Source organism: Agelaius phoeniceus, chromosome 16, assembly GCF_051311805.1.
Source record: "Agelaius phoeniceus isolate bAgePho1 chromosome 16, bAgePho1.hap1, whole genome shotgun sequence".
Lineage (NCBI taxonomy): Eukaryota > Metazoa > Chordata > Aves > Passeriformes > Icteridae > Agelaius > Agelaius phoeniceus.
The window spans coordinates 9,204,289-9,219,186 of NC_135280.1; the positions used below are offsets into that span (position 1 = coordinate 9,204,289).

At 36.3% G+C, this 14,898-nt stretch overlaps 1 protein-coding gene across 4 annotated transcripts in view; it reads left to right on the plus strand.

Annotated features, from left to right (window-relative positions):
• The window catches only part of SNX29 (sorting nexin 29), a 99,453-nt gene that overhangs the window by 45,000 nt on the left and 39,555 nt on the right, over window positions 1–14,898 (plus strand). For all 4 annotated transcript variants that reach the window (XM_054643801.2, XM_077186745.1, XM_077186746.1 and 1 more), the window contains exon 19: window positions 10,842–10,982. In XM_054643801.2, the coding sequence (XP_054499776.2) occupies window positions 10,842–10,982 (141 nt within the window). The remainder of the gene's footprint in view (window positions 1–10,841; window positions 10,983–14,898) is intronic.

A 14,898-nucleotide genomic window follows, 5' to 3' on the forward strand; every position in this document is an offset into this window, starting at 1 on the left:
GACCCCTCCATGGATAGAATGGCAGGACACTCTCTAATTCAGACACTCTCTAATGTGCTGTCCTAGGCTATTTACATTTCTTTATTTGTGGATTGTTAGCAGCTGCAAAATTTCTCCACTTTAGTTTCAGCCACATGTACTTAGTTCTGAACAAGATTGCTGAAGCTTGTTAACATTCCTCTCACTCACTCTGAATGATGTTTTTTTTGTAGAATTTTGAATCATTTATGAAGTGTTGGCAGGTAGTTGAAAAATACAGGAAAACACCCACCCTTTGGCCAGTAAAAGACAATGAAAAATAAGACTTGAGGTAATGGAAAGAAAAGCCACCAGGATGGGAACAGTTAGTAATTTGTTCAAAAGCACTGAATAATCAATCAAATAGAGATGCACAGGTGTGTGAAAACCCAACTTGTTGACAGGTGTAATATTTTTGTCTCTCTGGCTTTCACATATTTCTCCACTCTGCTGTCACTGGCTACAGATTCTCAAACCCAGGCACAAGTCTGCCAACACAGAAATTCTTGAAAGCATCGAGATCTCACCCCACCTGTTACTTTAATGATGTTGCAGCCCCATGTCCACCAGAAGAGCTCTGGTTTCTACTGCTTCCTTCCTAAGTTGCTCTGTGTTGTTTTTCATCCTGCTTGAGCAGGTGGGGTAGACCAGATGGTGCACTGTGGTCCCTTCCAACCTTACCCATTCTGTGAAGAATTTAATGATTTTTGAATTTTACTTGTAACTCTGTATCAAAATAGGTTACTAAAGAGTTCAGTATTTGTCATGAAGTTTGACTGGACATGACTGTACAAGTGGGTGAATACAAGAAGAGGGTGGATACAATTCCAGAGCATCTCAAGTAGTTTGGAAAATTATCAAATTATCAGTTCCACAGTGTCTGTTATCTGTTTTCATGGACTTCAAAAAGCTTCTGAAGATTATAAGAACTAGGAGAAGTAAATATGGGTTGCTGTGCCTCTTCAAAATCAATGCCAGTTTTGCACTTGTGCTTCTTAAATCAGGAAAAGAAATTAATGACCTGTTAATTTGTATATCAAGAAGGTTTGACCCAGACAGGATAAAAATAGATTCCTGCAGGAGTTTTCTTATTGTGCTTGCTTTTTAAATTTAATTTTATGTTTTTAAATTTAATGTGGATTTGTAGTGCTGTTCTGAAGGGCATTTCAAAGCATTTCTTTTTGTGTCATGTTAACATCTGTTTTGGATGTTCAAAATCAGTGCATTTTTCATCCTTAAAAAATCTCAGATGTTGCTCTTCAGTAAATATAGCAGGAAAAGTTTCCAGCACCAGCATACTTGTCACATAGTTTCAACCATCAAATAGTTTCTTTAATTTCTGCTGAGGATTAAGGATTCTGGACAAGCTCAGAAATAAAACTGTGGACTCTGAAAGCAAGCAGCATTTTATAATTAATCCTATTAGATGTGGAAATTTCAATCAGACCTCTGTATTTGTAGAGTTACACTGCACTCTTGCAGTAGTGTTTAACTGGCAGAATTAACTGGTTATGAATCTTGAGGATTTCAAAACAAGCTCTGGAAACGTGGCCAAATTTTATGCTCAATTTGAATGGCTGAGTTCAAGGGGACAGTTGTGAGCAGCAGATAATTCAGTGCCCCAGTTTAGCACTGTCTGTTACTGTCTTAAAAATTAACAGAGCTGGGGATCTGTATCATTCAACTGTGGATGTTAGAACAATTAGAGGGTGTATAAATTTTAGGGGAAAAGCTATTTAAAATTGGATGTGCACTTCAGTGCAGTTATTGAGTTCAATTAAAAATATTTTTTCACTTGTTTTTTCAGAATATAAAATAGTAACAGAAAAATGCATATTTTATAATCTCTGTTCACCATGGAGTTGTTATGGGTTATTCTCATTCTGGATTTTTCCTTGTGGAGAATAGCAGATTGTCTGTTTTAAATGAAATGCCAGTAGCAGATCTTCTTGAATAAATTAGGCATAAATCTCCACATGCAGTGCACCAGGAATTCAAAGGTGAAATAACTGAAAAGTGACTGATAAATAGCTTCTGGGTTGCATACCACATAGTTTAAAGTAGCTAATCTGACATAATTTTAAATAGGATTTAAAGAGGTCTGAAAACCAAGTTGTTACAAATGATTAGGAAAGGGATAGACAAATAGGAAATGCTATTATGCTGTGTATAATCTCTGCTTTATCTGTGTGCAGTTCTACTCCTCTCCAAAGAAATATATCAACTCCAAATAATATGGGTGGAAAAAAAAAGATTTTTCACTGGCAGAGCATATTAGAAATTCTCAGCCTGCAAGAAAGGCAACTGAGAGGGGAATGCAATAGCTATCCTTCAAATAATGAAGGAAATGGAGACATTTTAACTGTTTCAAGATGCAAATTGGAGCATCCATTGAAACTATTGCCTTGCAATTTCCAAACAAGTGCATGACAGTGGTCTTCTCCACAGTGTATAATATGGGGTAATACTGAAAGTTTGTGGGGTAATACTAGAAAATAATTCAGCTAATTAAATTGAAGGAAAATCAATCCAAACACGAAGATGTTACTTCTTTCTAAGGAAATCCCCAGATAGTGATACTTTGGAATAATAAATACCACTATACCTTGTGTTTATATTTAAAGTGTTCTGGATAAAATACATTTCATCATTCTCTAAGGAATTTTCTGAACTGTTGGGATCAGTGTGCCTTGCTGTAGGAGCAGGGTGCAAGAAACTTGGAGGTGATTTTAACTAAACATGAGTTGCCTTTGGAATCTTATGCTAATAATGACTAATTTAATCCTAAAATGGAAATGTTAAATATGATGACAAAATATCTTTCCTTCTAACTAATGCTTATCTTCTGTGCATGGCAAGCTTATTCTAAATGTTTTCAGAGCACATCCTCTCTATTTGTACTTGCTCAAGTTTGTTTTGCTTCAGGTTTAGTTCTCGACTCCTGTCTTGCCATTCATTAGCACTGACAGATTACTAGTACAATTAATTTTGCACCTGAGTAGAAAAATAATTAGATGACCAATTGATGTCTTTATAACCAATCAACAAATCAGAAGGATTGTTTGGACTTCAGTGGATGAAATTATCCAGGCTGTGCCAGGAGCTCAGACTAGACACTCACAACCATGTCTTCAGCAAGAACATTAGGCAGTTATCCAAAAGAAGGTTTAGAGGTTTATTCTCTTACAAAGTTCCTGATGGCCATTACTGAGTGGCAGACTGATTAGTTATAAACATTACAGGACACAGCCATATATAGAGAAATTAATTTGTTTTGTTCCAAGTCACACTTATGGAAGCCCAGTCTGTTAAATAGACAATTTAAATGTTAGGTGACTTTTTAAAGCCAGGGTCATGGTGGCAAAAGTCTTCTCTTGCAAAGAACCTCTAGTTAGATAGAAACAATTTAGTTTCTCTAGGCTGCTTTCTAATGACTGCTATATGTGATCTCTGCAGTTTGATGCCCATCTCTTTTGTGTGGCAGACATTGCTCACCATTAGAAAATAATTTCTTGTCTAATATATTCATGGGCATACAGACAGAATCCAGATCAGAATTAAAAAAAAAAGGCATTTTACCTCTAGATGGTGATAGTTAGATGCAGTTTCTTTAGTGTGTAAAGCAAGTTGATTATTGCAGTAATATTATTTTGTCATATTTCTCAACTGTAGAGTATCTTGTTTTCATATACATGTGGATTCCACTTCCCTGTGAAGTGTACAGCAAATGCCATTAGTCATGCCTTTTGTTGCTATAATTATCAATGCCTGACACTTAAGATAATGAAACTGAGATTTTATGATTCCTAAAGTGATATCAGTATTTAAATGGCTTCTTGCAAATCCGCCTTGTTTGCAGAGCAGTGAACACTTTACATTATAAACCAAATAAGTTCAAAGATTAATATGCTAATCAGACAAGACTGTTACTATTTGCATATGAATAGGAAACCCTAAGACTATAATCAATAAACATTTCTTACAATTTTTTTATTCCTTTGACTATCTTCAGTCTTGCTGTTTAGTATTGGCTAACATATTTGCTTATAATATTTCTTTTTACTTTATTCTAAATGATGTTTTAAAACCTGTTATTTTTCTCTGCACTTCCTCTGTGAAGGAAGAGCAGTACACTTTCCTATGAAAGGGCTTCTATCACAGGATTATTTAGGTTGGAAAACACCTCTAAGATCATTGAGTCCAACTTGTCCCCACCAGTGCTAAGGCCACCACTAACCCATGTCCCCAGAAGCCACATCCTCATGGCTTTTAAATTCCTGCAGGTGTGATGACTCCACTGCTGGTGGGGCAGCCTGTGCTGGACAGCCCTTTCCATGGAGAAGTTTCCCCATCATTCCATGGACACCTCCCCTGGCACAGCCTGGGGCTGGTTCCTTGTCCTGTCCCTGTTCCCTGGGGGCAGAGCCTGACCCCCCCTGCTCCAGGTCCTGGCAGGGAGTTGTGCAGAGTGGGGAGGTTCCCCTGAGCCTCCTTTGCTCCAGGTGAGCCCCCCAGCTGCTCCCCACTGGAGTTGTGCTCCAGCCCCTTCCCCAGCTCCCTTCCCTGCTCTGGACACTCTCCAGAGGAGAGGATTTTCACAGAAACACAACCTCAGAGGAAAGGATTTTCACAGAAACACAACATGAAAGAAATGGAGGAGTATCTGGTACCCAAAAGTGTTTGAGGAGGACAGTGCCCAGAAAGTACTTTGAGTGAGAGTGAAACAGGGAAAGCACAGTCCAGGATGTGCCAGCTGGGCCTGTTGACCTTGAATTTAATCACAAGGCAGCACGGCCTGGGTATTTCCTCGAAGGCTGAAAATGGAAGGCAACAAGACTGGCAATTAAGAGTTGAAAGGTAAGCAACAAACTAAACACAAAAAATTCAACCCAAAGTTGCATTTTATATTCCTGATACACGATGAATTGGATGACTTCAGCAGCTGCAGAGCTAAGCTGGCAAAAAGGAGAAATAAATAGTCTTCTAATCATATTCCATTTCAGTGCAGCTCAGGGCAAGTAGAGAAGAAAATGAACTGGAATGATTGGGAGAATTTGAAAGAAAGATGTTGCTCATGGCATCTCAGAGTGATTTGAGAGTGCGTGAGCCAAAAAGGTTGAATATCCCACTTTTTCTGCAGTGGGACCCAAGGATGCATCAAAGAAGCATAAAGCAGAAAAAACTTTTAAATAACTAAGTATATGGAAGGGGTATACAAAGATGAGATCAGTCCTTGGAGACTTCTGTAATTACTTCTTTTTCTAAAGGAAACAGAATTACAGCTTACTACATTGATTTGTTTATTGAAGTGCTGGATGCAAAAAATCCTCGGAAAGTAAAAGTAGAATTTCTATTTTCAGATTATTTTGTAACTACTTCAGAAAGAAGCAAGTAATTTATATTCAATAAATATCTAAAATAAATACTAGTGATGTTATGAATTTTAGAATCTGATGGATGAAATAGCCTCCTTTCCCTTGCCTGAGCACCCCCAATATTCTATTTGGAGAAAAAGGCAGCACTGGTGTCATTTTACCTATTTTCTCTTCTGCAGAAACTTCTTTCCCTGCAGTGGTTGTCATGCATTGCAGTGACTGTGTGGTTCAAAGTGCATGTTTGTGAAACGACGTTAATTATCTTGGGTAATTATAAGTCATATTTCACTGTCAGAAGGAGCTTATCTATTGAGTGATTTTTTTTTTTTGTGGTGCTGATTTGATTTGTATATAAAAAGACAAAAAATACTGATTCCACATAGCAAAGTGGAGGCAGTGTTGCCTTTGTCCTCTAGTGGCCAGTCACTTCAGTGCTGCTGTGGTGAATAAAGCAGGACTGTGACTGCAGCAGCAGTGATCATTACTCTGCATGTCTGTAATTGAGTGCATAAGCCCAAAATGTGTGACATTTTTCTCTTCAGTTGAACAATATTGGCTGTTTTGAAGGTCCATGCTTTGATGTGTGTTGTGTCATATATTTGACACTGTATTGTTCATTCTTATGAACTGAATAACAGAAAGTTGAAGATTTAACATGAATTATATTGAAGTATTTGTAGTCTTTGACCATTTTATCCACTTGCACATACGGAAATAAAGGCTTGTTCACTCTAATTCCTGTTATGTCTGTGTAGCACACAAAAAGCTGCTCCTATCACAGCTGAAAAGTTTCATTGTTCCATTTGTTTTTCATTATGCAGAAAATTCTTAAATTGGATCATTTTCAAAGGGGGAACTTAACCATAAATGCAGGCCTGCAGCTGTCTCAAAATATAACTTGCATTTGTATTCATTTCTCACACTTCAGAGGTAACTTTGGAGAATTGAGCTTGAATTTGTATTCTTAACAGAATCCCATTGTCCTGAAGTGAAGTAAAATGAAACTGGTTCTTACTTTTTTTCATGAATACTTTTTACTTCTTCTATATACTTTGAGTGCAGAAATACATAATTTGGATAAAACTTAAGTAGATGGAAATACATTATTCCTATTTCATAGTGTACTTTTCTAACAGGAAAAAAGATAATTTCAATCCCCTAAGAACAATTATTTATTAAATGGTAAAGTTTGATCAAAATCTCTCTTCATGCTCCTGAATAATTGAGATGTGCATTAAAGTTGAACCGGAGTTTTAAGAATTAAAAGAAATCTTTATTATACAAAATGTAAGACTATGGACTAATGATACTCCAAGATTTGTAGTGTTATTTAAAAGCAAATGTAAGGGAAACATCAAAATTAACATCAAAAAATAATGCTGCCAATTAGCATGTTCTGGTTTTGTGTTCATGCTGATTGGCTCATCCCTACCAAACCAGTTGCTAATTTTCCTTTTGGTTATCACATGGTTGGGCATTGATTTGAAAGTATGTAACAAACAAGAGCATCTTGTGAGGGAAGGGAAGTCAGAAATACATTAATACAGTAGAATTGCAGTAATACAGATGTAATCGTTTTTCTATCACCCTTTTTTTCCCCCTGTGATGCTTACTTAGCTGATAAATGTCACAGGAGCTTCCTTAGTGTAGCTTCCTTTTGCAGTCCTTATGCTCTCCATCATTTTTTTCCATGCTCAAAACTTTGACCTTGTCCAGCCTAGGATTGATTCTTTACAGACATTCTCAGTATCCTTTGAAGTGTTCTGCTGCTGAAATGTCCTGAGTTCTCTTGTATCTTGTGCCATTTTTATATGTGGTTTAGTAGAGTTTTCACTGCTCACCTTCCCTTAACCTTATTCCCTTCCCTCTGGAATGGGACGAGGACTCACAAGGACTTTGACTTCAGTACTTTTGTATTTGTGGAGCTCCCATCAATAGAGTTCTCTGTCTTAGAATTCATTTTTCATTACGTATTCAGTCCAGCCTTCCAGGAAATGGGAGCCACATTTGCAGGCAAGATTCAGGAGTAACTTTGTGTAGGGAATATTCTTCCTGATGTTTAATCTGGAATTCTACAGCATGGATGTCATTGCGACAGGAGAAGGGTCTGTAATATCTCAGTCAGGATCACTTGCTGCCAGTTGTACTGGAGACAGACAAAGAAATAAATCCTCAACATACCAAACTATATTTGCATCAGAAAAGAGAAGCACCCACACAGGACTTGTGCAGATCAGAAGGATGAGTGTTGATTACAGGCACTTGGTCTATGTACACTGGAGCTGGAGCAAGTTAGAATTTTGGCTTTTGTCCTTTCATTTCTTCAGGCTTTTGTATGTAAGTGGTGATGAGCTGTGTCAGTTGGTACCAGGACTTGCTAACAGCATTCTTGACTCAGAACTGCTTAAAGATTCTTAACCTGTTAAGAAACTTCTGGCTCAAACCCCAGTACCATGGGAGTAGGATTTTTCATTTAAGTATGCAATCATTAAACTTGTGCTTTCACATTGATTCTCTGAAGATTTTTGGCATTTCAGTAATATTACGTGAGCAGGTAGTAGACTGAGAAACACTATTAAATTACTACTGTTATTGCTATTTCTCTCCAAATCTCTGACTTCAGACATGTTTGTGATGAGAAAACAACAGACTAATTCATTAAATATACTTATTAACTGAAATTTTTCTTAGAGCTGCCATAGCTCATAGCTGCAGAAAGGTTACCAATCAATCTTTGTGCAGGAGACCCAAGTGGAAAGTGCTCCTAAATTACAAACAGAAACTACGTAAATTTTACGTTCAAGACAATATTAAAGTGAAATCTTCTGTCTACAAGTAAATATTCTAGCGGTGATTTTGATTTAGTCTGTACATTTTCATTACCCTGAAAATTATTTAAGTAGGTTAGAAATTGGATGATATTAGGAAAACAGGGGAATCAGAAAGGAAATAAAATTATTTAGTATTAAACTTCTAAATTGATCTGAGAATAAACCCGAAAGTAGTCATTTCAGCTTTCTGGAACATGGCCCTAAGATAACTATATGCCTTCAGTGACTAGACTAGGATGAGTTTATCCAAATAATTCTATATTTAGTATTTACTTAGTTTGATTTCCCAAGTGAATGTGCATTAAGTGTGTAGCAATCCCATGGCTTGGGAATAGAGTTCCCCTCTGAGAATACTATGGGAATACTAAGAGTTTAAATGTGTGCTGCATCATGAGCTTTAATATACCTTTCACAGTCTATTAGTTGATTGTCCATAAATTCAATATGGCACAGGGCTCCAAATGTTGTATTTTCATTTCTTGCTGTCTAAATGAAATCAATATCTATGTACATAGAAGAACAGTAAGAAATTTTCCAATAGTTTTATCTAAGAAATCAATCTATGTTTTTGCAGTCCTGAAAATTTCAATTACAGTGTACAGGATTCTTTAGTTAGTTAACTGTGGGTTACAGCTTAGCAGGTAATGTTAAACTGCATGATTCACCAAATCACATGTGCAAAGATAAGTGCTTAGTTAAATTAGGATTTCCATATTAAATAACTTAGTTTGAAATAATTTAACTTTTTTTTGTCATTCCTGCCCCCCACAGGGAAATTGAAACATGAATCTTGGGAATGTATACAGAATTCCAAACAATATACAGGTTGAAGTGAGAATAGGCAGGGAGAGGCCTTAGAGCTGGGTGAATAAAAATTTTATTATAATTTTTACTACATTAAATAAATTTGATTAGAATTATGCAAAATAGTTGCATTTCATATATTCCTTCATTTGCCTTCAAAGATGTACTCAGTTGTTAAAACAGATAGTCCTGTAGGTGTTTAATTACCCTGGCTTTATATTTAAAGTGAAAAAGAAATCTGAATACTTCTTGCAGACTTACTATTGTGGTTCCATCATTACAGTATCTGAATTCTTGTTACCAGAACTAGTTGAATTTTTGTTTACATAGGCATTTGTAATTCACAATACTCTGAATCTTTTAAATTTAGATGTGCTAATTTTGGAATTATAGCATTCCTTTTTTGGAATGATAGTCTTCATGTAGAAAATGTATTAGTGTTTTCTACACTGAAATATTCTAATTTGACAAAAATTGCATGGTATCTGCATAATACCTTGTATTTTGTTGTGAAGAAGCCCCCTATAAATTTGAGAAACAAAGTGTCTGAAGAGAGAACTTCAGAAAGACCAAAGCATGGGCAGTGTTTGTGGGAGAAGACATTGACTTAATCTCTGAAATACCACCACTCCTTAGAAAAATGGAATTTTTTCTCTGAAGGACTTGCAGTATCTCAGAGAGAAGGACCATGCTTCAGTCACCAGGAAAAGCTGTGATCAGTGTTGAAATTGGCCATATCGAAATCCAAATTTTATTTTTATCTAATTTCCACAAAAATACAGTTGTTACTGCCCACTCTGTGTGACCATGGTTGCTGTTGCTTTTTTACCTAAGTGTTCTCCTGATATTTGCCTTACAGTTTACTACTAAATTACTGGGGGGTTTTGGAGCTGCAAGGCAGCATCATCAGTACTGTTCCAGTTTAATTCCTGATGTAAAATATTGAGATTATTAACATACACACACACATGCATGAATGAATAAACTGCAGATAGCATTGAAGGAGCAGAGGGAAAGGTCACTCTGGATCATGAGTTCTGATGCTTGGGTTAGAGTTTCTGACTTGTGCTGTTTCAGCATTCTTTTAAACTGTGCCATTCCCTAGGAAAGAGTGGAATTTCAGTTTTCTGTAAGTGTATTTCACTTCTGCATGACATTTTCCTAGAGAAAGCGAATATTTAGCATGTAATTGGTAATAGGCTCATGAAATAATGAGCAGCAAACAAAAACAGAATCACAAAAACTACAGCTGTGTTAAATTATACTTAATGTCCTATACAAGCAGAAAGAATGAACTGTGTTTATTTTCCAAACAATAAAATTTCTAGTTTAGTTTTCAATGTAATTTTGTTAGGAAGTAAATTAAGTTTCATACTTCGGATAAAATTAGGTTTTGCAATTCTGATGCTACAAAGCTAATTTACAAAGTTGAAAAACTGTGTTGAGGACATAAAAATCAATTTCATAGTGGTATTAAATTATTTTTTCCCTTTGGTCACTGGGTAGTAGAATATGCTGGAAACCATGGTAACAAGAAGTGCTGCCATGGTTGCCCCAGAGTCATGTTAAAATGAGCAAGCTATGTTTGTCTTGATTAAGAGAAAGAGAGAGAGGAGGAAAAGGGAGAAGGGAGAGAATGAGGTAATGATGTGTACAAGAGCAAATGCAGTCCGACGTGGATCTGGGGCTGTGGGGGCCTGGAGCTTGTGGTGTCTCACATGAAGGTGCTGAGCCAGGAGGCTTTGGGGAGTGAAGGACACACACCAGCCCTGCTTGTCTTTACATTATTCCCTTCCTTGTCTGTGCTTTGCAGGTTTATATCAGGATAAAGGATGATGAGTGGAATGTCTATCGAAGGTATGCAGAGTTCAGAAGCTTGCATCAGAAATTACAGAATAAGTACCAGCAAGTGAGGACTTTTAACTTCCCACCAAAAAAGGCCATTGGAAACAAGGTATTTGAACTCACAGTGTCAGTAAAAGTTTGGGGGAAAACCTCTCTTATCCATACACAAAAAATGAGGTGACATGAATGTTTTCACTCCTGCTAGTAGCTGCTATTTTTAGAGACCTTCTCCCTGCCAGCTGGAGATCCACTGATGTAGGTAATGCATTGGCTCTTCCATTTACTGAGAAGTTTTATTGAATGAAATATCGGTGACATACACAAATGCACAAACCCTCAAAAACTCTAGTGGACAGCCCTGTATGTAAAATGAAGTACCTTCTCTATTTTTCTCCAAAAAAACGCCAGCAATTATCACTGGTGAGTAATTAATCAAATCTCTCTCTAAATTTCAAAAAGTATCAATCTAAATTTCTTGAATTCCTGCACTCTTCACCAACACTTCCAAGTTCCTTAAACCAGCTTTTAAAAGACATTTAGGTACTTAATTCCTATAATCTGTGTCTTTGTGTCTTAGCCCTGCCATTTTAAAATGGGAATTTGTGTTCTCCTGTCATATAGGGATTTTGAAATGAAACAGTAAATATTCCAGTATGTATGTAGTAAATATGTAGTGCCATGTAATGAAAATCTTTAGTCATAAAAACTTTCAACTGATCAAGAGTGTAAATACGCTTTGCAATGTACACTGCAAGTCCAGTAAGGATTGACAAGGAATTGAAGTAATCTTCCTTTGCAATGTAGGAGTTATCTAAAAATTTTATTTAGCTATCACTATATTGAAGATTTAAATTATGTTTGACTGAAACATCTTTACTAAACTGCTGGGTTCTTAAATTAGAGTTTTTAAGGTTAATAAATTTTTAGCTTTTACATAGACTTTCTCTTTTTACTATTTTTTCGCCTTTGTATCACTGAGTTCTTCTATTAAATATTTTAGAAGCTCCAACCATAGTGATCCATGTAGTCATCAAAAGACAGCTGAAATAATAATAATAATAATAATAATAATAATAATAATAATAATAATAATAATAATCAGATCTTTGTGACTTTATGTTTGGTTTAAGACCAAAGTAATACATATATTATTAAAATGCCACAATTGTCCTTTGACTGTGTTAGAAAAACAATCTTTGCTAATTTGAATGAAGTAATATGAATTTTCAAAAAAAAAATACAAAAAATTTAGAAATTCCTTACTGGCATTCAGATGTCAGTGAATGTGGATTATGACTGTTTAAAGATAGTAACTTTGACTCCCAGTGATTTCCCAGGTATTTTGTAAAAATGAGTAGGTAAATTTGGCATGTGTGAAATGGCAGTGATGCACATAATCTGGGATGGGTGGTGGTGATCCAGATATATATGAAATCTATCAATAAAATCCATGTGTTGGTTTGCTTGGCATAAGGTCCAGTAAATGTGGTTTTTTGCCTACTGACTGAGGAAATGGAAGTACTTATGAGAGCTTTCCTGCTTTTTTTTCATCTATTAGAATATCATGCATTTTTCATTTAATTTTTACTGGACGGGTTTGTAATGGAAACCAGGCATTTGCTTCTTTGTTACATAACTAATTCTCCCTTTTTTTGAAGTGATGGAGTATCAGCCACTTCAGTAAATTACAAAAGACGCCTTTTAAGCTTTTTTGGACACTCTTTCATCTTTAATTACTTTAAATACTAATTGAGTTACAACTTCAGTTGCACAGTTGATGCATACAAAATTATCAGTTGAGCAACTCATTAAAAAATTTGCATTGCTTATTCTTACGGTGCTTTAGCTTTGAGCCAAAATTCTACCTTGATCTTGCATAAACCCACAACCACTTATCAGATCTCAGAGAAAAGGTTTTTTCTTTACAGTAAGAAGTGGGTGCCATCCCTCGCACTCCTGAAAGTCTCCTGTGATGACACGTGGGGCAGTGCTGTGGTTGTGACCTGGCAAGTCACAGGGTGACATTGTCACCTCAGCTGTGCAAAGCTCAGTCTGTCACACTGGAGTTTTTTTGCACAGCACATTGTGCAGGCAGATTTTTGTCCTTTTAGTGGGGCTGTTTTCTATGTGTCACAGAATGTGTTCCCCTTTGGAGTTTGTACCATTTGGAAAATAACTGTGCTGACTGACTGAGATGGGTTAAAGGCTCTGAGATGGCCCTGCTTTCCATGGCCAAATGAAGCTTTAAAAGGAAGGTTTAAAAATTTAGTATAAAATTAATTAATTCATGTGGGAATGTGTAGGGGGATAGAATATAAGAAAATAAAGACAGTGTAGAAAGCAATCTCACCCCTAAGGAGCTGCAGCTGGGCCAATTATCAGAGATTAGGAACAGGCCTGACTTTAACAGGCCACAGGTGTAAGCAATGAGAAGAAGATGCTATAAAAGGGTGGGGTGGGTGGGTGAGAAGGGAACTGGAGTCAGTGGCTGCTTTGGGGAGAAGGAAGAGTCAGTGCTCTGAGGAGCTGCCCAGGAGAAACACCAAGAAGGTCTGGAACTTTTGTGATAAGGAGACAACAGCATGGAACCCCTGCAATACAATGACACAAGGAATGTCTCTCTTGGAATTCTGCAGAACTTTCAGTTTAGGATGAGGATTTGTGCAGGATGTTACATGTGGAAGTGTTTGGTAATAAACATTAGAAGGAATACTGCCATTACTATTTCTTTTTCAATGCTGCTTTTAAAATGTAGTGGCTACCAAGCACATTTACCTTTAAATAAGCTGTTAGATTTCAATAGGTACTTTTTATCTCTGATATTACTTTTGCTGATTTTGATAGAATTGGAGCTGTCTTTCCATTTCTAGATTAATCAATACAATTGTTAATCAATGCCTAAAGAAGAGGTTCAGTAGCTGAATTGGGCTAACAGAAGTATCTCTTACATTAGTCTATGGTTTTCATATCCATTACAACTTCTCAGTGTTACTAGATGCCCAAATAACATCTTGGTAAAAACCAGTCCTCCATGTGTAAATGGCTAAAAATGATCATTTTACAGCTTTTGGAAAATGGCATTGATGCTTTTATGTCCTTCAGGTCAGTACCTGGGTGAGTTTATTCACTGCATCCCTTCAGTGCACTCTGTACTGTGGGGTTAATGAAGGTGATGTGCTTCTTGTAGATGTCAGAGGCGTCCAAAGGTCTTGCTGTAATTGAAACCAGCACTGAATTTCATGTTCAGTTACGTCCCCCAGATATAGGAACCTCCAGGACCACAAGAGGACACCATATTCTGCAGAATAACCTGGAATCACTCCTGCAGACTGACACAATGCTCTCCAGTGCTTTGCTATGCAAAATATTGGAGCTCAGAGGAGGGAACTTTTCTAGAAGAGAGTAATGTAGAATAAAATACAGGGAAGTATTAATTTTCATGCATATTTTCCCTGTTTACTGCACTAGAAGTCAGGGAGGTCAGATTCAAATGCGAAGTTGCAGAGTTTGACTTTGTGAAAATGCAAAAAGAAAGCAGAATTTCGGCTGAATGAGTAATATAAAAAGTTGGAAAATCAAATATTATATATCTTCATCAAGTAGCAGTGGAATTTGAAAATACTTAACAATTATAACTCATTATTAATAATAATATCAATCTTGATCATTGTTTGTAATGTATTTTTGCCTTTCATTTGTTTTCCTTCAGTTGGGACAATTTATCTTGAAAGTTCATTTTCATGGTATTTCAACAAATTATTGTGTGTAATATTAAAAACTAGCTTTAATGCTTGAGGAAACCTACATTAATAACAGAAAACCAATTAGTTGAAAAATATCTGAAAAGAGAAAAGAATACTGCTTTGGACAAGTAACCTTTTTGCAATTACAAAGAGTGTGTATTTGCCTTTCAGCTTGGTAACCTCATTTTCAGCATATTAGTTTAACATTTGAATTTAGTTTGAACTAAAGTTTGAACTAAAATGAAGCAGGGAAGAGAATAATTTCTTTTATAAATGTTGCTT